Source organism: Ornithorhynchus anatinus, chromosome 1 (genome assembly GCF_004115215.2).
Source record: "Ornithorhynchus anatinus isolate Pmale09 chromosome 1, mOrnAna1.pri.v4, whole genome shotgun sequence".
Taxonomy (NCBI): domain Eukaryota; kingdom Metazoa; phylum Chordata; class Mammalia; order Monotremata; family Ornithorhynchidae; genus Ornithorhynchus; species Ornithorhynchus anatinus.
In genome coordinates, this window is record NC_041728.1 from 2,845,281 (window position 1) to 2,868,808 (window position 23,528).

A 23,528-nucleotide genomic window follows, 5' to 3' on the forward strand; every position below is an offset into this window, starting at 1 on the left:
TACCCGGGGTTCTCTGGACGCCTTTCCCGGGTTGTCCAGGCGGCGCCCAGAGGGGAAGGCCTCCGTTTAGAAGAAGTCACTCTTGGGCCGGGGACGGGAGTGCGGGGGGAGGAGGCGGGCGGCCTCGTCGTGTGGAAATCGCGTTCTGTCCCTGTGACTCACGCACACAGGCGGATGCACACCGCACACCGGCCGGCTGGTCAGGGCCTCTCCAGGCAAGGCCCTCCTCCCCGGTGCGGGCCCGAGGGCACGGACGGCAGAGGGCCGCGTGGACCTACGGCAGCCCCCCGAGTCTTGACCATCTACTGGTCACCTGTGTGTTCACCCCTCCACTCTGGATGGGGCGGGGCACTCTGGTTTCCCCAACACGCGCCACTAGCACTCATCTTTCTCCTCGACCTCCTGCGAGGCAGGGAGAAGCAGGCGCTTTTATCGTCCCGGTTTCACGGATGAGGAAACCGGGGCACAGAAAGGTGACTTGCCCCGAGGCCACCAGCAGGACAAGGGCAGAAGCCGAGGCTGCAACCCCGGACCGCCGGCTCCCGACACCACGTCCCTCTCCACTTCGGGAGCGTGGTGGCGGCTTGGCTTCATTCTGGGGGATCGGACTCCGGGCCGGTCCGGGACACTGGCCTGGGCGGCGGAAGATTCCGGACCTTCTGCAGAGTAGGGAGAAGGGAGGGCTCCCGGAGGAAGGCCCCTCTTCCTGTAGCAAACCCCTCAGGCGTGGACTCCAGAACATCACAGGCTCAAAACCTCGGGGCCGGGCCACATTTTCTGGAGACCAGCGCTCCCTGGTCCTGAGAGGACCCCTTCTGGCCCGGGCCCAAGGCCCGAGCCAGGCCCGGAAGGCGAGGGGCGCATCCCAACCAACCACATGTCCCGGCGGATGGAACCCCGGACAGCTCATGGGAAATGTCACAGCCTGACGATCGTGACAGGAAAAGATCAAAGCCGAGATGAAGACAGGCCCAAGGGTGGATGCGGAGAGATGAGCAGACTGTGAGCTCAGTACAGTGATGGCTCAATAAAAGCACTGATTGATTGACTGAGCGAGACACCGCATATGGCTAAAAAGCTCGACCTTTAGAAGGCTGACCAAGACGGGGATCTCGGGGCTGACTAGATGAAGATCTTGGGGTGGTCTGGCGGGCCCGGGATAGCCAGAAGGCCCAATTGGAGAGGCCCAGCGGGGGTGGATTTATGTCCTCCTGGGTCTCATGTGAACCAGGTCTCTCCCCGGTGGGGTTTCTGTGGGGTTTTCCAACGCCCCAAATCCAATTCCCAGGGCAGACTCCAAGCTCTTTTCCCCAATTGCACGTCAAGTCAGAGGATCTGAGTTCTAATCCCAGCTCTGCCACCTGTCTGCTGTGTGACCCTGGGCAAGGCATTTTACTTCTCTGGGCCTCAGTTACCTCACCTGTAAAATGGGGGCGGAGATTGTGAGCCCCACATGGGACAGGGACTGGGTCCAACCTGATCTGCTTTGTATCCACCCAGCGCTCAGTACAGTGCCTAGCATATATTAAGCATTTAACAATACCATAATTATTATTAACAATAATAACCCCAGCTCTGCCACTTATCTGCTTGGTGACCTGGGCAAGTCACTTAACTTCTCTGTGCCTCAGGTACCTCATCTGTAAAATGGGGATTAGAAGCAGCGTGGCTTACTGGAAAGAGCATGGGCTTGGGAGTCGGAGGTGGTGAGTTCTAATCCCGGTCCCGCCACTAGTTAGCTATGTGACTTTGGGCAAGTCACTTAACTTCCTCTGAGCCTCGGTTACCTTCGTATGTAAAATGAGGATTAAGACTGTGGAGCCCCATGTGGAACATGGACTGTGGTCCAACCTGATCAGCTTGTATCTACCCCGGGACTCAGAACAGTGCCTGGCACATAGTAAGAGCCTAACAAAGACCATTAAAAAAAAATGATTTTGGCCATGCAGCAAGCTAGAAAGCTGGTGCGGTGATCAAAGCAGAAAGCATTTCCCTACACAGTGCCTCGTTCGATCGGGGAGGACGAGTCCAAGACGGTTATGACGGGTTTTACTTTCATCTTCCTGGAGCTTTTACAGGCAATCACAAGAAACGACTTCCCAGATCCCCAGGTGGATCGTCTGGGGAAGTCCCCGCGGGGCCGCTTGAGAAGTCCGTCCCCTTCCTGTATCTGCCTCTCTGCTCTGCGAGTGCCAATCGCCGGGACCAACCAACAGGAAAGGAGTCGGAGACCCCCGTGCTCTTCGGCCCCGGGGATGGCCGCTTCCCTGGGGATCCAGAGGTTTGCACTGGGTCTTTGAAGCTCAGGGGACTGGATGGAGGGACTGGAGGCCCAAACATCTGGACCTGGACCGGAGAATGTCAGATGAGCAGAAAGGGCCCTCCGGGGGGTCACCTCTGGGGCACTGGAGTCTGGGAGTCCCTGGGCCAGCCCAAAGCGGGTCTAGGGCTTTGTGTGGCCACACTGAGCCCTTGGGCGAGCCATCTTGGGCACAACTGGCCGCGGTCCTGACTCTCTGGGCCACCTGCTACCTTGGCCCGGGCCCTCCGTGTCCGCTACCAGACTCTTAATGGGGACTGCTCCGGCAGAGGCCCGTAAAACCACTCCACACCTCATCACCTCCGGGGCTGACTCGGTTGTCGGCTTTGGCCTATATTCGTGAGAAGCCACGGGGCCTATTGGAAAAAGCTCAGGTCTGGGAGTCAGGGGACTTGGGTTCTAATCCCGGTTCTGTCGCTGGCTTGTCGCGTGACCTTGGGCAAGTCAGTGCCCTTCTCTCTGTCTCATTTTCCTCATCTGTCAAATGGGGATTAAATACCTGTTCTCCCTCCTCTTTAGACGGTGAGCCTCCTGTGGGACACAGGGACGATAACTGATCTGTCTTCTATCTACTCCAGTGCTTGGTACAGAGCTTGGCACAAAGTAAACACCTAAAAACCACAGCTGTTATTATTCCCAAACCACTGTTTTTTTAAATGGTATTGGTAACTGCTTACTATACTCCAAATACTGTACTAAGTACTGGAGTAGATATAAGCTGGTTGGGTTGGACCCAGTCCATGTCCCACATGGGGATCACAGTCTTAATCCCCATTTGACAGATGTGGTCACTGAGGCACCGAAGAAGTTAAATGACTTGACTGAAGTCACACTTCAGAGAAGTGGTGGAGCCAGGATTACCAATATTATCAGGAGAAGCAGCATGACCTAATGGATAGAGTCCGGGCCTGGGAGTTATAAGGACCTGGGTTCTAATTCCGACTCCACCACTTGTCTGCTCTGTGACCCTGGGCGAGTCATTTCACTCCTCCGCACCCAAGAGACCTGGGGACAACAGTCACCCCCAAGGCCATCATTGGATCCTCAGGGCCTGGAGGACCAGTCGTGTCCAGGCAAGGGCTGCCCCCAAGGCCAGGTGGCACAGGGCCATGACCCACCGTCGTCCTCTGTCCACGGCAAACACCCGCCGGGAGAAGATCACCACCACTCCATGCGGAGCCCCCTCACTGTCTCCTATGACACGGGTCAGTTCCACACTGAACTAAGGGAAGATAGATTTTCTTCCCAAATTGTATTTAAAAGCAAGTCAAAAATGCAAAACCTTCCAACAGGACAGAGGTATAAAGTGATCGTTTTTTTCACCTCGTTGACGTGCTGAGCCTCAGAGTTCTGTGACTGACATGGCCCTTTTTCCTGATGGCTATTTCCCAGGAGAACCCCCAGGGACCGGCGGTTCACTGAACTGCTCGTCCCACGAGGCGCCTGCACCGGCTAACCGCAGTACGAAGCCAGCCCCCGGCCCGATTCTTCTAATTCCCAACTGTGTATCTTTTTTCCCCTGGGTTTAGTATAGTGCTCTGCACATGGTAAATGCTTAATAAATACTATTTTTACTGAGCAAAACCACTAGTTATAGCAACAACAAACAATGTCCCAAACACTCTCTCTCTCTCTCTCCCTAGCTCTCCTTCTCTCCCTGACCAACCATAGTTTCTAACTTGACACGCTCTTCTATTCTAAATCAGGCAAAGCCCAACCAGGAGGGCATGCAATTAAAACTATTGTTATTACTGTTGTTATGAATTGTGATGGTATTTGTTAACTACTATTATGTTCCAAGCACTATTCTGAACCCTGGCGTAGGTACAAGTTAATCGGGCTGGACACAGTCCCTGCTCCACAGGGGCCTCACACTCTTAATCCCCATTTTTTACAGATGAGGTCACCGAGGCACGGAGGAAGTGAAATGACTTGCCCAAGGTCACACAGCAGACATGTGGCGGAGCCAGGATTAGAATCCAGGTCCTTCTGACTCTCAGGCCTGCGCTCTATCCATTAAGCCATGCTGCCTCTCCACACTGCTCTGCCTCCCGAGAGGGAAGCAGAGGGGTTTTATTCATAGTCACGTCTGCCTCTCTCTCTACGCTGTGAACTCACTGTGGACAGGGAAACTTTCTGCTAATTCTGATGTATTGTACTCTCCCAAGCTCTTAGTACAGCGCTCTGCACATAGTAGATGCTCAACAAATACTATTGATTGATTGAAGTCGGAGGGAGACAGAGGCGGGGAGAGGCCTTCAGTGGCTCCATTCAGCACGAGGCTCCCAGCATTACCATCAATGTCGCCGTTTCCACCACCACCTCCACTGTCATTCAATCATTCAACTGTATTTATCGAGCGCTTACTGTGTACAAAGCACTGTACTAAGCGCGTGGGAGAGTACAATCTAACCATAACGCCCAGGTCGTCCTGACCGGCTTTTTCTGACCCCGTCTTGGAGGAGTGGGACGTGACGGCATCCCGTGCCCGCCCCCTTCTCCCTCACCCTCTGTCCCCGCGCCAGTCCCCGGATTCGTGATCTGGCCAAAGTGCCAGAGGCGGGAATAATAATATTAATAATAACAATGTTGGCATTTGTTTAGCACTTATTTTGTGCCAGGGACTGTACTAAGCGCTGGGGTGGATACAAGCAAATCAGGTTGGAAACACAGTCCCCTGTCCCAAGTGGGGCTCACAGTCTCAATCCCCATGTTTACAGATGAGGGAAGTGAGGCCCGGAGAAGTGAAGCGACTTGGCCAAGGTCATCCGGCAGACAAGCGGCAGAGCTGGGATTATTCATTCATTGGTATTTATTAGGTTATGGGATTAGAACCCATGACTTTCTGACTCCCAGGCCCCTGCTCTATCCACTACACCGAGCTGCTTCTCTGTAACAGGAACCGGAGTGGCTCCAGCCAGCAGGACAACGGGCAGGCGGGAGGTGCCGGCAGGTCTGGGGGACGGGGCCTCGTCGAACGAGCGGCAAGGAGGCCGTCGGGGACTCCGGAAAAGTGTGAAACTCCTCTGTTTGTCGTACCTCCTGTCTGCAGAGCCTGGGGCTCTTTCTCTTTTTCCGCCCTGTGTATCGTTTTTTATGAAGCTTGAGGTTCCTTCCTGACTACAGTTATGCCACGCTGGTCTGTCCCGAGCAACTGATTCCCACTTGCCACCTGGTATGCAGCATATTTTCTGAGACTCTGTCCTCCCTTTTTTTTTTTAATGGTATTTGTTAAGCGCTATTTGCCCATCACTATTCTAATCTCTGGGGAAGATAAGTTAATCAGGTAGGACACAGTCCCTGTTCCCCATGGGGCTCGCAGCCTAAGTAGGAGAACAGGAATCGGATCCCCTTAATACTGCCGAGGACACCGAGGCACAGGTTAGTTAAGTGACTTGCCCAAGGCCACACAGCAGGCATTAGAACCCGGGTCCTCTGACTCCCTGGGCTCTTTCCCCTCGGCTGGGACCGAAGGAGTTCTTGCACACAAGGAAGTCTCAGGGGAGGGAGAAAGTCACTTGAGAGGCGGGGCCGGGGGGAGGAGAGAGATGATGTGAGCACGGAAGAATGATGCCCGGTCAACAAGGGGCCATGGGAAAGGAGTTCACGGGGAGACAGGGACTGGCCGATTCTTGGATGGCCGGCCCCCGGGATCTGGCCGCAACCGGGCCTGCGTAAAAGAGTGACCGGACCAACCCCCGGTTAGCCTGTTTCTGGACACTCCGGGTCTCTCTATGTTGCCCGGGGGCCTGCATTTTAAATGAGATGCTAGCACAGCCCCCAAATCGGATTTCCTCGACCTCGGCCAGATGGTCGATAGCAGTGTTAATGGAGGGAGTTGAAGCTGAAACAGATCTGTCACTTTTAATCAATCACAAGCAACTGGGTCGTCAATAAGCGGCTCACGCTATGACAAACTACCTTTGCTTAGCAACCAGCAGAGTTAATAAAATGCCAGGAGGGGTCCTGCAATAACCAGTACCCACGCGACCCACACTCCATAATCTTCCTTGATCTTCTCCAGCCCCTGCCTCTCCTGCTCCCTTTGCAACTCTCTCGCCAATCTCAGCAGCACTCCAAGAAGGGATCTTTCGCTTTCCTCTCAAAATCCATCCTTTCCAACCCCGTCTCTTTACACTTTTTCAAAACACCTGCCCCTTCCCTTCCCCGACTCCCATCTTCACCTGTTCGCTCTCCAGTGGCTTCTTCCCCTACTGCTTTCAAACCTGCTCGCGTCTCCCTTGTCGCCCAAAAACCCCTCCCTCGACACCTAGGCCCCCTCCAGTTATCCTTCCATCTCCCTCCTGCAATTCCTCTACGACTCCTCGAGCGAGTTGTTTACTCCCGCTGTCTCTACTTCCTCTCCTCCAATTCTCTCCTTGACCTCCTCCAATCGGGCATCCACCCGCTTCACTCCACAGAATTCTTCTCGAAGGTCACCGATGACCTCTTTCTTGTCAACTCCAAGCGCCTCTACTCCTTCCTGATGCTTTTCGACCTCTCGATTGCCTTTGACATTGTCCACACCCCCACCTCCTCGAAACATTTTTATCCAACCTTGGCTTCACTGATACTGTCCTCTCCTAGTTCTTCTCGTAGTTCACTGGCCTCTCCTTCTCAGTCTCTTTCACAGGCTCCTCCTTTACCTCCCAACCCCTAACTGGATCGATTCTGGGTCCTTTTCTAGTCTCCGTCTACATCCACTCCCTTGGAGAACTCATTCACTCCCACGAGTTCAACGACCCTCTCTCCTGACGACAGGGAGCTTGCAGGTTAGAGAAGACAGACTGATGTGATCGATAGCCTGAAACCCTGTGTGGATCAAGCGAGTGTTAAATTCATTTCTAGAATACTCCAGGCTACATCCACACGGATCTCAGCGCTTAGAACAGTGCTCTGCACATTGTAAGCGCTTAACAAATACCAACATTATTATTATCTCTCAATAGCACCCATGAACCTAGCACATGAATAAAACTTCTCTCACTAATTTTACTACACAAGATAAAATTAGTCCGACGTGAAAACGTTCACATTCACTGTGTGGCGAGCGCTAGGTTTTCAAATCACACGCTGCCGAGGCTAGAAAGGACACTGTTTTAGCCAGCAAGCTTGAGCGCACCTTCAGAAATCCAGGGGCTAAGCAGAAAAAACTCTATATCACTAATACACCAGAGTGAAAGAATTTGTCACAAAAAATCCTGAAAGACCCAACTCCAAAAATTTCTTGTCCCAACAATAATTTGCAACCGGTAAAACACACCCCCTACATTAATTTTAAATGAAAATTCAGATATGATCAAAATTGCCAATTAAAAATCAAAATCAGCGTGCAATTGGTAAAAAGTTATCCGTCAGTGACATTTGTGTGCCAAAAACAAATATATTTTCCAAACGCACAGATCGCTCATAAGGAAAAGGAATATTCTTAAACATTATACATGAGTAGGAACTATTTAATGGAGGTTCTTACCTTATCACCTTGATTTAGAATTTTTCTTTAACAGAAGGTGTCTACTTTGGGTAAATGTGAACAGTGTCAATGTAAGATAAACCTTTTTTCCTCCATCTGTGGTAAAAGCCACCTTGGGGTTTCTCGGTTGAAAAATGCCACAGAAACCCACTTTTCTGGAGTTTGAGGGCCAATTTAAAATGTATCTTTCTGAAGGGGAATGGATTGGGGGAGGAGAAAGGGGGAGGGGGAAGAAATAGCTGTGGCTTTGGGGATCCGGTAGTTGTTGGTGGGAGGAAGGCAAGGGAAGGGAGAGACCCAAGAGCTAGAGAGGGAGACAGACATCAGTACAAATAAAAAAATTATGGATATTTATGTAAGTTCTATGGGGCTGGAAGAGTAAAGACAGCAAGTCAGGGTGATGCAGAAGGGAGTGGGAGATGAGGAAAAGGGTAGGGGGTGCTCCTCTGGGAAGGCTTCTTGGAAGAGAAGCGCCTTCAATAAGGCTTTGAAGCGGGAGAGAGTAATTGTCTGTCGGATTAGAGAAGGGAGGGCGTTCCAGGCTATAGGCAGGACGTGGGCCAGGGGTCGGTGGCAAGATAGAGGAGACCGAGGCACAGTGAAAAGGTTAGCACTAGAAGAGCGGGAGGTAATGGGTCTGTTTATTGTTGCATATCGTCCTCTCCCAAGTGCTTAGTGCAGCACTCCGCAAACAGTAAGCATCAATAAATACGATTCGGTGAATGAAAGAATGAATGGAGGTTCTTACCTTATCACCTTGATTTAGACTTTTTCTTTAACGGAAGGTGTCTACTTTGGGTAAATGTCACTGTCAATGTAAAATAAACTTTTTTCCTCCACCTGGGGTAAAAGTCACCTCCTGGCCCAGGAGAGGAAGGCCTGGTCCAGCACATGGGCCTGGGAGTCAGGAGGTCATGGGTTCTAACCTCAGCTCTGCCACTTGTCTGCTGTGTGACCTTGGGCAAGTCACTTCACTTCTCTGTGCCTCAGCCACCTCATCTGTAAAATGGGGATTGAGACTGTGAGCCCCATGTGGGAAAGGGATTATGTCCAACCTGATTATCTTGTATTTACCCCAGCGCTTAGCACAGTACTCAGCACATAGTAAGCGCTTAACAAATACCATCACTCTTATGATTATTATTATTATCCCCACCCTGGTCGCTCCTCTCCCTGGCCCGGAGACTGGGAGTTTTTATAGTTGCATTTCCTTGAGGGATGGCTACATCCCCACCGGAGACTAGAAATAACTCGAGGGTTGAAGGTCTGAGCGTCTGCTGCTTTTACTGAATTCATTCCAAGCCTAGGACAGAGTCGTCCGCAAATCGAAATCGCAATTAAGAGGAGGAGGAAAGAAGGGAGAAAGAGAGACGGTGCCAGTGAGCCTCCCCTTGATCAATTGTACTACGGTACTTACCGAGCACTTACTGTGTGCAGAGCACTTTACTGTTTACTTGTATTGATGTCTGTCTCCCATCTCGACTGTGAGCCCACTGTGGGCAGGGACTGTCTCTCTCTATTGCTGTATTGTACTTTCCAAGCGTTTGGGACAGTGCTCTGCACCCAGGAAGCGCTCAATGGATACAACTGAATCAAAGAATGAATGAGTGAATACTAAATGCTTGAGAGAGTACAACAGAATTAGTAGACATGGACCCTGCCCACAAGGAGTTTACAGGCTAGAGGGGGAGACGTATTGAAACAGGTCCATTTCCCCCACACAGAGCCTGGGTCAAAGCTGATGACCTCAATCAATCGGTCAATAGCATTTACTGAGCACTCACTGTGGGCACAGCTCTGTATTCAACACTTCATTCACTCATTCAATCGTATTTATTGAGCGCTTACTGTGTGCAGAGCACTGTACTAAGTGCTTGGGAGAGTATGATACAGCGTAAGGCACATCCCCTTCCCACAAACAAGCTCACGGTCTTGGGGGAACTCAATACAACCAAGTAGGTAGATTAGATTCCCATCCTCCAGGAGTTTATAGTCCTTCTTTTTAAGGCCAAGGCAGCATCCACTCCTCTGAGGCTGCCTCTCAAAATGCCGGTAGCTCCCCCAACCCCGTGCCCCAAAGAAAAATGAGGGAGCCAATGGAACTTCCATTTGTTCCTGCCTATGCTTAGAGAACCTGCCCCAGGCTTCCGGCCATAGTTTCTCGAGAAGCAGGATGGCTTAGTGGAAAGAGCCCGGGCTTGGAAGTCAGAGGCCGTGGGTTCTAATCCCGGCTCCGCTACTTGTCAGCTTTGTGACTTTGGGCAAGTTACTTCACTTCTCTGTGCCTCAGTGACCTCAGATGGAAAATGGGGATTAAGACTGTGAACCCCACGTTGGACAACATTAATACCTTCTATCTATCCCAGTGCTCAGAACAGTGCAAGCACTTCATAGATACCATCGTTATCATTGCCTATAATTGGATTATAACTATATTATATTTTTAAATATTATAATTGTATTATATATATTATTGTTTCAATGATATTAATAATAATAATAAATGGCAGAGGGCCCTTAGGTTCGATCTATGCCCATTAAATGATCACTTTTCCACCTAACACACCGCAGTGAGCAGAAAAAATGCTTCTTCCTCAGCATCTTTTACATGCTTGCCTCTTGAAATAATAATCATGGCATTTGTTAAGCACTTACTATGTGCCAGGCACTGGAGAAGGGCAGACTGCTCCTAAGCCTCTGGTAATGATTTCAGGGCTGCATGAGGCCTTTCTGCAGGAGCCTCATCCCCAGGGCCCGAGGGTCTCTGCCCCGAATCCGGGGGCTGCTTGGAGGTGTCCTCGGATGGAACATTCAGGGACCTGACAGGCGGGGGCGGTGGGTTTCTGAACTGGCGATTTTCTGCTGGATTAGAAGCGCATTTTGTGTCCTCCTGAGAGGGAGGGGCCATCTTTGTGCTCGGCTTCAGTTACCGAAATCGGTGTGTCGGCACTGGGCGTTCTCCACCTGACCCCGGGTTGCAGCAGCTGCTGCCTCTCCCTCACCGTTGTTTGGATTTCTCAGGCCGGGAGGGCTCAAGTCAATGTCCTGCTCCCTCCTCAGACGAGGCTGACAGGCTACGGGGGGGTACAGGAGCACACCAAACGCTAGGATCAAGAAGGGCAGGGGAAAAAAAAAAATCCTTGAAAAGAGGGGAGACCGGCTGGTGAGACAGCCAGCCCATGGGGAGGGACCCCCACTCTGCCCCCCCGACTCTGATGGACCAGGTGGTCAAGTGCGTCCCGGGAAGCGGGCCTGAGGAAAAGGAAGGCAAACAATTGGGCATCCCGGATTCCTCCTGTCGGGCCGTGTGGTCCCTGACATGTGGGCCACGGCCATTTTCCGAGCATCACGAAAGGGGGTCCCAAAGGAGAAAATCCCTCCTCCGAATCTCGTCTGGATCACGGTTCCGCCGCCACACGCCTAGCTAGTGTGGGATGCCTCTCGGGGCTCATCTCACAACAACGTGGCTTCCTGCTCCCTCCGCAGCAGGCATGAAGGAGAAAACCCAGAGTCCTCGGGACCCTAAGGCTCTCCGCTCTCTTCCGCGGGTGCTTTAAAAGCACGAAGGACAGCCGAGGGATGGCCCCCTCCTCGCTAGTTCCCGGAAAAATACTTGGAAACGGTGTGTGGAATTTCGGCACTCAGGTAACTCTCGGGCCAACGCAATGACGCTCCGGCCTTTTCGGAAGCTAGGCTATAAGGTGCCGCTTGTCTCCCTGGGAGACTCCCGGCCGACCAGCGGGCCTACAGCAAGATGGAGACGATGAATTGTTCGTGTTTAACGAGACGGGCTCCCGAGGGGGCAGGCTGACATGTCCCGATAAATCACTCCCAATACAACGCTATTCCGAGAAAGGAAAAACCGTCTACGGTGCTATTTAATGGGGAAGACTAATCTCCCAAATCAGATGGACAGAGGCAGGCAGGGTCACCAAAGATTGGAGCGGGAGTTTGTTTTTAAACAAATAGGCCCTTTCCAGGGGAACGCTGGAAGGCCATGGTGCCATTTGATACTCACTTTTTCACCTGGGATAACACCGCATCATGCAAACTGAAGAGTGTATTACAGCCCCATCACCCCTCCAGTCTACTAATCGGATTATTTTAGGATCATTTTGGGAGAAAAAAACAAAAACAGCCAAGTGTTTTCGTGTGAACGAGATCAAAGAACCAACCATCTAGAGTCACGGGGGTCCGCTTCTACACAAAGGCAAGGGGCCTCTTCCCCACACATACAGTTTGGTGCAGTTACTGAAATCCCTCATGTAGCGGGAGAACAGAAGGAACACAATTCCACAGGATTCCTCTTCAAAGCAGAAATAAGATTACTCATTGCGCCAAAAGGTTTCTTTCAGAACAGGACAAGCGGCAGGAAAGATTGAGTTTGGGGGGTTCTAATGAAACCCCCACTAAATTCCCATTGTTTTACAAGAGAGACTTAAAGTCCCGTCGCTTAAAATAAAGAGGCCAAAGGAGTAAATGTCATGCAGGCCGTTGAGACCACAGACACACAATGGACCTATAATCTCCCCGCCCCCCCCAACACCCCTCCTCCCCCCATGCCTTGTGGCCCAGATGTCCCGGCAAAATTAGGGCTAGGCTCTTTCTCGGTTGGAGTTTTTAATCTTAAAGAAATTCTTCACTGGCTCCTTCTGGATTCCCTTTGATGCTGAGTCCGATTTCATTCCGATTCAAACCAATCGATCGCATTTATTGAGTGCTCGCTGTTCATTCATTCATTCATTCGTATTTATTGGGTGCTTACCGTACTCAGAGCACTGTACTGAGTGCTTGGGAGAGTACGATAAAACAGAATTGGTAGCCACATTCCCTGTCCACAACAAGCTGACGGTCTAGAAGCGGTTGGGAAGACCTGGTGGGATTTAGCAGTTGACGGTGTGAAAGGTGAAAGACCGGGAGGAGTTGAGGATGGCCCCAGCAATGCGGCACAGGGCAGACGTAACCCTGGCATGCGTGAGAGAGAAAGAGGGGATCGGGGTTGGCCTTTTGGGGTGTCACTATTTGTTGAGTCTGCTGTTCCTGAAACGTGGCTTCCTCCTGGATGAAAAATGAACCTTACTCGAGGCCTATGGCGCTCCTGGGATAGAGCGTCAATATCAAATTACTGAGTTCCCCGCTCTGGGCTATCTGGGTCACCCCTCTCCTCCACGCCTGCTCTCTCTGAATTTGGGGGTGGGGAGTGGGGAGAGGGGGAAAGCCCCATCCTTCACGGAAGCCACTGTCCAGGAAGACGGTCCCTCTAGATGGTAAGCTCGTTGCGGGCAGGGAACGTGCCTACCAATTCTGTTTCATTGTACTGTCCCAGGTGTTTAGTACAGTGTTCTGCACACAAAAAGCGCTCAACAAATACCATCGATTGATTTATTGATTCTTCTGCAGGTCTCTCAAATGTCCCGTTCAGTGGTCTGCTCACAGTTAAAGGCAGTATTCACTACTGATACTGACGCATTTTAATACCAAAACAACTGTCTTCGCAATAACTACCTAAGGGAGGGAACTTCCTTTTCTGCCACGTTTAATGCCCTTGGGATTTCAACAAGCTAACAACCAGTAAGAACTAATTTGCTGGGATTTGACAGGTAGTTGGTCTTCAGCTCTAGAATATCATTTACTTACATAAGCAACAACCTAGCTCTAATCTGAGACTTACATCCTTACGTAAAGTAATGGAAACATTTTCTAGCCTCTGACAGCCCCAGTGATAAGAGTGTTTTAGAAACAAAAAGAAATTTGGAAGAAGATCAACAATCCACAGTTCTTGGGCCAAGCAATGTGCGACTTTCGGGTTTTGGCCAATTTTTCATCCGTGGCCTGGAGACTGAGATCTGAACACACCACAGCCGTACTAACTGCTGCAAGCACAAAATGCTATTTGTGTGCAACATGCGTAAATAACAAAAATAACGATAATGATAAACAATGATAATTACGGGATTTGGCAAGCACTTTCTGTACGCCAAGCACTGTATTAAGTACTGGAGCAATACAAGATAATCAGGTCCCATATGGGGCTCACAGAATAAGTAGGAGGGAGAACAGGATTGACTCTCTTTACTGCTGTACGGGACTTTCCAAACCTTAGTACAGCGCTCTGCACACATTAAGCGTTCAATAAATACGACTGAGTGAGTGAATGCCCATTTTGCAGATGAGGGAACTGAGGCCCACAGAAGTTAACTTGCTCAGTATCACCCAGCAAGTGAGTAGCGGAGCTGGGTTTAGAACCCAGGGCCTCTCACTCCCAGGCCTGGGCTCCTTCCCCATGGCCACTCCGTTTCCCATTCAAATGGCACAACCTTTTTTCAGAAACGAAATAACCCTGCTGTTGGTTCACTTGAATCAGGAAGCCCCAGTCAGTCAATTGTATTTATTGAGCGCTTACTGTGTGCAGAGCACTTTACTAAGGGAGATTACAATACAACATTAAACAGCTCACAACGAGCTCACAGACTAGAAGGGGAGACAGACATTAATATAAGGCTCAGGGGTTTGCTGCTCCTGATGAGAGACTTCATCAATTATAATAATAACAATGTTATTTATGAAGTACTTACTATGTGCCAAGCACTGTTCTAGCCACCTCAGCGCTTAGCACAATTAACATATACCATAATAATTATTACCATCAATATACGTAAATATTCAGATATCCTACAAGACCCCCTGAGCCTGTGGCGGGAGGGAGGAGAATTTCCCAGAGCACACAAATCGAGCGCCTCTGCACTGGGCTATGAATTTGGCATATTTGTGGATTTAAATCCTTCTGCTGGTCTTCTTTACAATAAAGATAGTAACCATGTGGATTTTCTTATCCCCAGGGAGGTGGAAAACTTTTGGGGGGGGGGGTCAGAAGACAGGTCCAGAACCCGCTACCAGAGGGAAAATCTTGGGACTCGGAAGGCTCAAGGGAGGTTTCAGTACATTCACGGATGATGAAGGGTTATGAGAAAGGAAAATCGGGGAATGCTAGAAGATTCCGGAAAGGTTCGGCTAGATTCACCTGGCTGAGGAGGGTTGGGAAAGGTAAAGTGCTGTTGGAAGAAACATCACTATTCATTCATTCATTCATTCATTCAATAGTATTTATTGAGCGCTTACTATGTGCAGAGCACCATAAGGGATGGTTGGCTGGATGGACCATGTCCAGGCAGGTATTCAGTCATCAACCATCACTCAGTGTTCCTCTAAAATGTACTACGGTCACTACCGGAGACAGAGTCTTGGGCTAGGCCAATGAGCCGACCCTAAATAGGCCTTCAGGATTTTTTTGAGGAGAAGAGCCATTTTCAGAAACAAAATAATCCTGCCGCTATCAATATCAATACTGGTAACATTGATAATATCGGAAAATCAAGGAGAGTTTAAATGCTCTGATAAAATATAACTTTTGCAGAAACACATTCAACAAGTCACCTTTGGACCATCTTCACCTTCTAATGTAGGTTTCCAATGGAACGGTGTTCTACAGTAGGCCCCGTGATAAATACCACTGACGAGGATGAAAAATGGAACCAGAAGGCGTGCATTCATTCTATTGCATTTATTGAGTGCTTACTGTGTGCAGAGCACTGTACTAAGTGGTTGGCACTGAATTATACCTGCCTGCTGACTCTCTTCTCTCAGAGAGTCTTCCATGGGGTCATTCTAACCAAGTCCTTAGTTCAACGCTCAATAAATACGATTGAATGAATGATTTCAATGACAACAACAATAATAATAATTAGTATTTGTTAACTTCTAATGCCGAACATCGTACTAAGAGGTGGGAATGATCAAAGATCATTAGGTCCCACAGGGGGCTCACAGTCGAAGAAGGAGGGAGAATGGCTATATTCCATTTTTCAGATGAGGGAACTGAAACCCAGAGAATTGACCTGACTTGCCAAGATCACTCAGTGGCCTTAATAATAATAATCATGATGGCATTTGTTAAGTGCTTACTATATGCAAAGCACTGTTCTAAGCGCTGGAGAGGATACAAGGTGATCAGGTTGTCCCTCGTGGGGCTCACAGTCTCAATCCCCATTTTACAGATGAGATAACTGAGGCACTGAGAAGTTAGGTGACTTGCCCAAAGTCACACAGCTGACGAGCGGCGGAGCCTGGATTTGAACCCATGGCCTCTGACTCCTCAGCCCATGCTCTTTCCACTGAGCCACACTGCTTCCTGATTAGATCCCAGGTCCTCTCACGTCTTTCCACTAGGCCACACTGCTTCCCGATCCTGGAATTTACCTGCCTTAGTTAGCACACTTAAAGGAGATAAACAGCAATAGGCTAATACAAGGCCTACATTCGGTCGCCTCCGTGGGGTAAAGAGCAGAGCGCAGTGTGGGGAGAGCCGGTGTCCCCCTAAATTCTCTATTACGCTTGCAGGGAAGAAGGAAAATTTCCCAGGGTAGCTACAGGCTGCAGGACAGTCACACAGCCACTGCACTGGGAGCAAGCCCTCATTCTGGCAGAGGGAGCCTGTTCTAAGCACCGGGGTAGGTACAAATTAATTAGGTCAGGCACGGTCCCTATTCCACATGGGGCTCCCAGTCTAACTAGGAGGGAGAACACATATCCCCATTTTACATTTGAGGAAACTGAGGCACAGAAGAGTTAAGTGACTTGCTCAAGGTCACATGGACAGCAGAGCCAGGATTAGAACCCAGGTCCTTCTGACTCCCAGACCCGGGCTCTCTCCGCTAGACCCGCTGCTCCTCAGCTCATTTCCGGTCCGAATTATCTATAGATCCGATGGGAATTTTCCCACAGTTTTGGGAGCAGACGAGCATTTGTGAGCTGTGCCAAAAAGCAATTCATTAATCGGGATTAGGTGCAGCGCGGGGCAGGAGGGGGAGAGAATTGTGGAGATTTGGCCCTAAAACAGCCTGGTTTGGGAGGAGAACAGGGTGGGGATCTGGCCCCGATCCAATCGGGCCTGGGAGGAGACGGGGGCGTGGATTTGCTCCAAATCCAATCTGGATTGGGAGGGGACAGGATGAGGATCAAATCTACACTCCCCGCCCCCCCACGTCGGGATTGGGAGGAGACTGGGGTGTGTAGATTTCATCTTAATCCAATCTGGATCGGAAAGTGACGGGGTGGAGACCTGGCACTAAACCAGTCTGGACTGAGAGGGAGAAAGGGGCAAAGATTTGCCATTAAAGGAACGTCAAAGTCTCAGTGATGTAGCTCAGCGGCCGGGCGTATGCCACGCATACGTGAAGCCCCGGGTTCAATCCCTGGCATCTCCACTTTTGAGAAGCAGCATGGCATAGTGGACAGAGCACGGGCCTGGGAGTCCAAAGGGCGTGGGTTCTAAACCTGGCTATGCCATGTGATTACTGTGTGACCTTGGCAAGTCATTTCGCTTCTCTGTAAAATGGGGACGGAGCCACTCGATTTGCTTGTATCCACACCTCAGTGATTCTAGATGGGGGTTATAATAAGAATAATTGCGTCCCCCGCCCCAGGGGACACTTACAGTCTACGTACGAGGGAGAACCGATATTTAGCCCCCATTTTACAGATGATGAAACTGAGCCGGAGAGACTCAGAGAAGTAACTCGCCCGGCAGCACCCGCCTGGCAAAGGGCGGAGCTGGGATTAGATCCCAGGTCCTCTGACTCCCAGGCCCGTAATCTCTCCACTAGGCTTTGCTTCTCCTCATTAAACTTCCCCACGGATGTCGGAAGGAGCATCATACGTCAAGTTGAATGAAATGAGAAGTTGCTATCCCTAAAAAATTACTTGGGTCTCTCTATATTCTTTACCATACACACGAAATCTCCTTTGCTACCCAAGTACTAAAGATAAGACGGAAAACCCTTCGTTTTAAGGAGGCGTTGGGTGGATGGGGATGGGGTGCTGAGAATCAGGAAAGCCATCCTGGAGGAGGTGGGATTGAATGGAGCCGGGCTTGCTTGATGCGTGCTTATTCCTCTCCCCGCTGCTGCGGAAACACCCCAACACCTTGGTGATTTCACTGAAAGCCTGTGATCCTCTCACTGAAGCTGGGTTGCCTGGAGGGTCTCCCCGGGACGAGGCCCACGGGGGAGGGTCTACGTTCTCCGAACGGGCCGACAAATCTTCCTAGAGAAATCTTCCTAGCCCGCAGCGAGCTGTCCAGATCGCCCAGGCCCCAGCGTGGCCTTCTGGCCCTAAATTACGGAGAGCCGTCCTCCTGGAGTAACTTAACTTCGTACGTGCTGCGGTGTCGTCCCCCCCAGACCCCACCGGCTTCGGTGTGTCCTGCTCAGGCCCAGACACAACCCCCAACGCTCTTTCCTTTGAATACCTGACTTCAGGTTCGGGTCTCATTAAAGACTTGTTCCACCTAAATTCCCCAGGGCGGGGGGGGAATGCATGCGAAATACCCTCAATTAATCCCCGATACTTCTTAACGCTTCAACTTATGTCAAAACCATTTCATCTAGGTTATTAAGACTTCTCCCTTACCCACGGCTTAAGCGACAGATCAAAAGTATTCTGGCCAGAGGAGAAAAATGAATAGGAAGACCGAATTTCAGAGCAGTGTTGGAAAACGAGGTCAAGGCAGGAGGTTATTTTCCAAGTCCCTTTAGCAGATCAAGAAGCTCCTAGACCAGCTAAGGCTCGAGGGGCAGACGGCTTTCTCTATCAGAGCTGGTCTGAAATTCAGGGTCAAGGAAAAAGCGCTGCAATAAATGCTATGCTACGCATTCAGAAAGAATTCTGTGCAACTGTAATTAATCTCCTCATCGAACCTTTCCATCAACTACAACTCCAGGGTTCTACCGGAAGGGGCCAGGTCCCCGTTTCCCCCGGGAGCTTTGACGTGCACCTTCTCTCCATGTCTACGTCTTCCTGAAGGCAACAATTATTTGTTACAGTCCCGGTTAGCAGTTCACAATCCTGGATTCTCGACTTTCCCCACAAGCAGCGGCGAGAAGCAGCGTGGCCTACCAGAAACAGGACAGACCTGGGAGTCAGAGGACCTCTGGGTCCACCACTTGTCTGCTGCGTGACCTTGAGCGAGTCACTTAACTTCCCTGTGCCTCAGTTTCCTCATCCGAAAACTGGGGATTAAATCCTACTCCCTCCCACTTACGCTGTGAGCCCCACGTGGGACCGGGATTGTTTCGGACCTTATTATCTTGCATCTCCTCCTGTGCCGAGAAAAGTGCTTGGCACAGAGTAAGGGCCCAACGAGTACCGCAATTAAGAAGTACTAAAACGCTCAGCCTCCTGGAAAATGCCACGAGATACGCTTCCAACCAAGCGCTGACATTATGCAGCAAGAGATGGGTTTTTCCAACCCGTTTCATTGTTTCAACACCGCAGGCTGGTGGCCTTCCCCACGCGTAAACTCTTCCAGAGAAAAAGCTGCCAGCACTCGACGGGGTTTGCTGCATCTCCTCCCTCGCAACGGGAGAATCCGTGCCGGGCCCGGGGACACCCAGTCCTGGGCGGAGTTGGCCCGGGCCGCTGGAGCAGGAAAGCTTTCTGTCGAAGGAGGCTCCTCTCTCGCAGAAGGTCTGGCACTCGGAGGAGGGGCACCCCAACGCCCGACAACCGTGAAGAGCACACAACACCCGTCGGGACCCCTCCTGGCCCAAGCCCCCGCCCGGGGGGGGGATCGGTTCCGACCCAGCTGGGTCACGGGGTTTCCACACCCATGCCTGGAAGGTCCCCCGGGCAAGCCCCAGGCAGGGGGACCCTGGGGCATGTGTGTCGCCGGGGATGACTTCTCCTCCCCGAAACGGGATCGTTCAGCTCAAGCCGGGCTGATCGTTTTCCGCTCGGTGGTGCAATTTGATTTCGCTTCCCCTGATGGGGTTCTCGAAACCGACGCGGCTCATTTTACCTCGTCGCCTCTCTGTCATTTCGGGCGGTCAGTCCCCCGAGGTGTCCCTCCCGCCGTCTGACCCTCGTCAGAAAAGTCTCAGTTACCCTACCGACAGAGCGGGTCCTCCTGATCCTGGGTGCACAGCGAAGGAGAATGACTAATAACGAACCACACGCTATTAATCGAGACCAGCGGCAACCCCGGCCGGGCCGCCACGCTCAAGAGCTGCCGTTGCGACGGATTCGGAGACTTGGGCGGGGAGCGGAGAAGCCAGTCGGCTCGGAGAGTAATGGCCCGGGCCCCCGGGGGTCGGGACCCACCAGAGGCGTCTGGGGAGAAGGTGCTGCTTCCCGGGCCTCGCCCCGATATTACTTGGCACCCGGGGACCGGGTCCTCCGACGTCCGGTGAGAAGCCTGTTCCGTGGCGGGAAGGGCAGCGCACGCGAAACGGAAAACGCCACCTCCGACGGGGCGTGGTCCAGACTCCGAAATCCCCCGACCGTGGCCAGCTCCCCGCCAGAGAGACGGGGTGCGCCCAACCCTAACGCCACCCCTAGACGGAAGCCAGAGGAAGTGGGGTACCTTTTTCCCAGGCTGCTCAGGGGCTCGGCCGTCGTCCTGCTGGGGATGGCTTTTCTCCTCGACAACCTCTTGGTGCTGCCGCTGTCCTCTTCGGGGCCCTCGACCTCTCGCTTGGGTGTGCTGCTCCCTTTGCTGTTCAGGTCCTTGAGCACGTTGTAATTAATTTTACTGGAGATCTTCTTCTGTTCCAGCATCTTTTCGATCGCCTCTCCGGCCGTGCTGGCCTGAATCGGCTCCCGTTTTTTGGAAGACTTCTTGGGCTGAATTAAAACACAGAATTAGTGACTGAGACCCGACAGAAAGGAACGCGAGGGGTCGAGTTGATTGCTTTCCTCAGGCCCTTCTGGGGTGCGGCCGGATCCTAAGGGGAATACCCCATTGCCGTGCGGATAGACTGGGTTCGGAACTAGTTGGCTGGGAATGGTGATAAATAATAATAACGACAACAGTACTTGCTAAGGGCTTACTAAGTGCCAAGCGCTGTATTAAGCCCTGGGGCAGTTAAACGACAATCAGTTTGGAAACAGTCCCTGTCCCACAAGAAACTCCCAGGCTAAGCAGGTTGGAGTAGGTTGAGAAGCAGCACGGCCTCGTGGCAAGAGCCCGGGCTTGGGAGTCAGAGGCCGTGGGTTCTAATCCTGGCTCCGCCACTTGTCTGCTGCGTCACCGTGGGCAAGGCACTTCACTTCTCTGGGCCTCCGTTACCTCGTCCGTAAAACAGGGATTGACACTGTGAGCCTCATGTGGGACAGGGATTGGGTCCAACCCGATTACCTTGTATCTACCCCAGCGCTTAGAACAGTGCTTGGCCCATAGCAAGCATTTAAGAAACACCATTATTATTATTTTTATTAGAGGATTTAATCAATGTTTTACAGAACGTGAGGCAGAGAAGTGAAGTGACTTGCCCACAGTCACACAGCTGACAAGGGGCAGAGTCGGGCCACACTTCTGCCCAAGCAGGGTCATTCTAGGGTCTACCAGCTGCACGGACTATCGGCATTCTCCTGGCCTAGTTGTCTTCCTATCGGGCACTGGAATCCCAAGCCATCTCCACCTCTAATATGCTTGTCTTCTAGGAAGGGAATCAGGTTAAGCCTGCTCCTCCACATTTTCCTTGACAGCTTCGCGTCACCAAGGGCATTTATTGAGCGCTTACTACGGGCGGCACTGTACTAAGCGCTTGGAAGGGATCCTGCTGGGAACCACTAGTAACACCTCAAACGGCAAAGACCGGGCGAAAGGCCAAGGGCCGATCGTACAGGAAAGGCTGAGTCTTACAGAGGAGAGTCTCCTGGACTGTGAGCCCACTGTTGGGTAGCCATCGTCTCTGTTGCCAAATTGTACTTTCCAAGCGCTTAGTACAGTGCTCTGTACACGGTAGGCGCTCAATAAATATGACTGAATGAATGAGAGGGGGAAGACGGCGGGGGCTCGAGTCGCCATCTCTGAGCTGGTCAGTTGGGAATTTGAATCTTCTGTAACCTGCCTGGTCAGGGCTGCCTTGTCCCTGCTGCAGCCCTTCCCCACGGAGTCCAGAACTGAGCGGGACAAAGAGAGGTCCTGTCATCTAAAGAGAAGACCCGGCACCGGCCCGGCCCGGCTCCTCCTCCTGAAATCGGCCTGCCTGACCCCAGTCAGGTGACGGGGGGGGGTCGGGCACGCTCATTCGGGAGCAGGTGGTGCTGCCCACGTTCACCCGGGGAGACCCCCCACCTCTTGAATCGTTGGGCTGAGCATCTACTCCCGGTCTGGAGCGGCCAGGGACTCTGTCCCAGAGGCAGCCCACTCCGGTGAGCGACCGCAGATCCCAGAGAGCCCGGAGCGGCAACTCCATCTGAACCGAGCCAGGGTGCGCCTTCGGTGCTCCCAGGGGACCGGTCAAGACCACCCTTACCAGTGCCCCCAGAGAAACGACCAAGATGCCCCAACCAGTGCAGAGAGGGGTGGGAGGTGCCAGGTCGGAGTGGAGAGTGGAAAGGTGCCATCGGGAAGCCCACGGAGAGCAAGCAGCTGTCCGGTCCTGAGGGAGACCACGGGTCTCCTCTCCCCGCCTCCCCAGGGTTATTAAAGTTGGAACCAAGACCCCCTATGCAAGCCCCCCGACTGGGCCGGGCAAGTGAAACTTGGAAGTTGGGCCTGGCTGAGGCCCATCACAAGTGGGCAATTAACTGGGCCCAGGCGGGCTAACCTCCGGCCTACTGTGACCATGAATTCTAGCAGTGTTCAAAAACACCCACCATCCCTCAATTCTAAGGTTGGGAACACGGGGGCCCCCACAGTGCTGGGAGCTGGACCCCCCTCGTCCCCACCGGCCTCACCCATCCTAGGTCTCTGATAAGACCGGAGATCGGAGATCTTTTCCATCGGGGCTACCGAGGCCAAAATGGTGGCTTTCTGACCCTCCCAGCCCCCGTCCCGATACCTTGGCCCCCCGCCACTTGCCATCCCCTAAGCTCAAAATGAAAAATTGGCATCTGCGGGCAGGACTGTGGCAGTCTGAGCCAGGCAGGGCTTTATAGGCTGGGCCCAGGACTCACAGGAGCCCGTGACCACAACACAACAGCGGCCCGGCAGGAAGGGTGGCCCTGGGGGCCGCTCCGGTGGGCGGACCCGTAGTTGGCTGAAACGGATGCCGACCCCTCCCCCTGGCCGGGAGGCCTCTCTCAATGCCCGTGACCTCCCAGCCTGGCTTTCTAACAGCACAATGGCAGGTGGGCCCAGGAGGAAAAGGGTGGGTGTGCCTAGGAAGCAGGCAGCCCGACCTCTGACTTTACCTTCCTCTCAATCTTCATTTCCCCCTCCGGCTCCTCCCGGGCTGGCCGGGGGCCCCTCCGTCCTTCGCTCTGACCTCCTGGGGGACCCTGTATCCTCTCCGTCTGCCGCCGGCTCCTCCCCTCGCCCCCAGCAGCCTAGTCCCCCTCCTCTCTGGGTCCCCGCACCCCAACCCCCAAACCTGTCCAATCTCCCTACGGGGGGCGAGGGCAGTAACGTGGGCACGAACACCTGCTTCCACCCTGTGAGGGTCTGGGCAATAGCCCCGGGAACGCTGCCCGCTAGATCGTTCACTCCCAGAAGGTCATTCCCAGGTCTCCGCCCCAAATGGGCACGAGAAACCCAAAGGTCAGGACTCAGAGAGGGGAACGCGGCTCAGGCTTCGGCCCGGTACCGAGGTCTGACCCATCAGCGAAAGGACGACGATGAATAAAAACACCGAACGATGGGAAACTGCCAGTTTGATGGGCTTGTGTGACATCGGCGGACACATTCTAAGCCATGTTCTTCCACGTTGCCTTACTGTTCGTTATTATCAAACC

At 52.2% G+C, this 23,528-nt stretch overlaps 1 protein-coding gene across 4 annotated transcripts in view; it reads right to left on the minus strand.

Annotated features, from left to right (window-relative positions):
- The window catches only part of BRF1 (BRF1 RNA polymerase III transcription initiation factor subunit), a 160,391-nt gene that overhangs the window by 21,515 nt on the left and 115,348 nt on the right, over window positions 1–23,528 (minus strand). For all 4 annotated transcript variants that reach the window (XM_029058868.1, XM_029058871.2, XM_029058869.2 and 1 more), the window contains one exon: window positions 20,212–20,471. In XM_029058868.1, coding sequence (XP_028914701.1) covers window positions 20,212–20,471 — 260 coding nt within the window. The remainder of the gene's footprint in view (window positions 1–20,211; window positions 20,472–23,528) is intronic.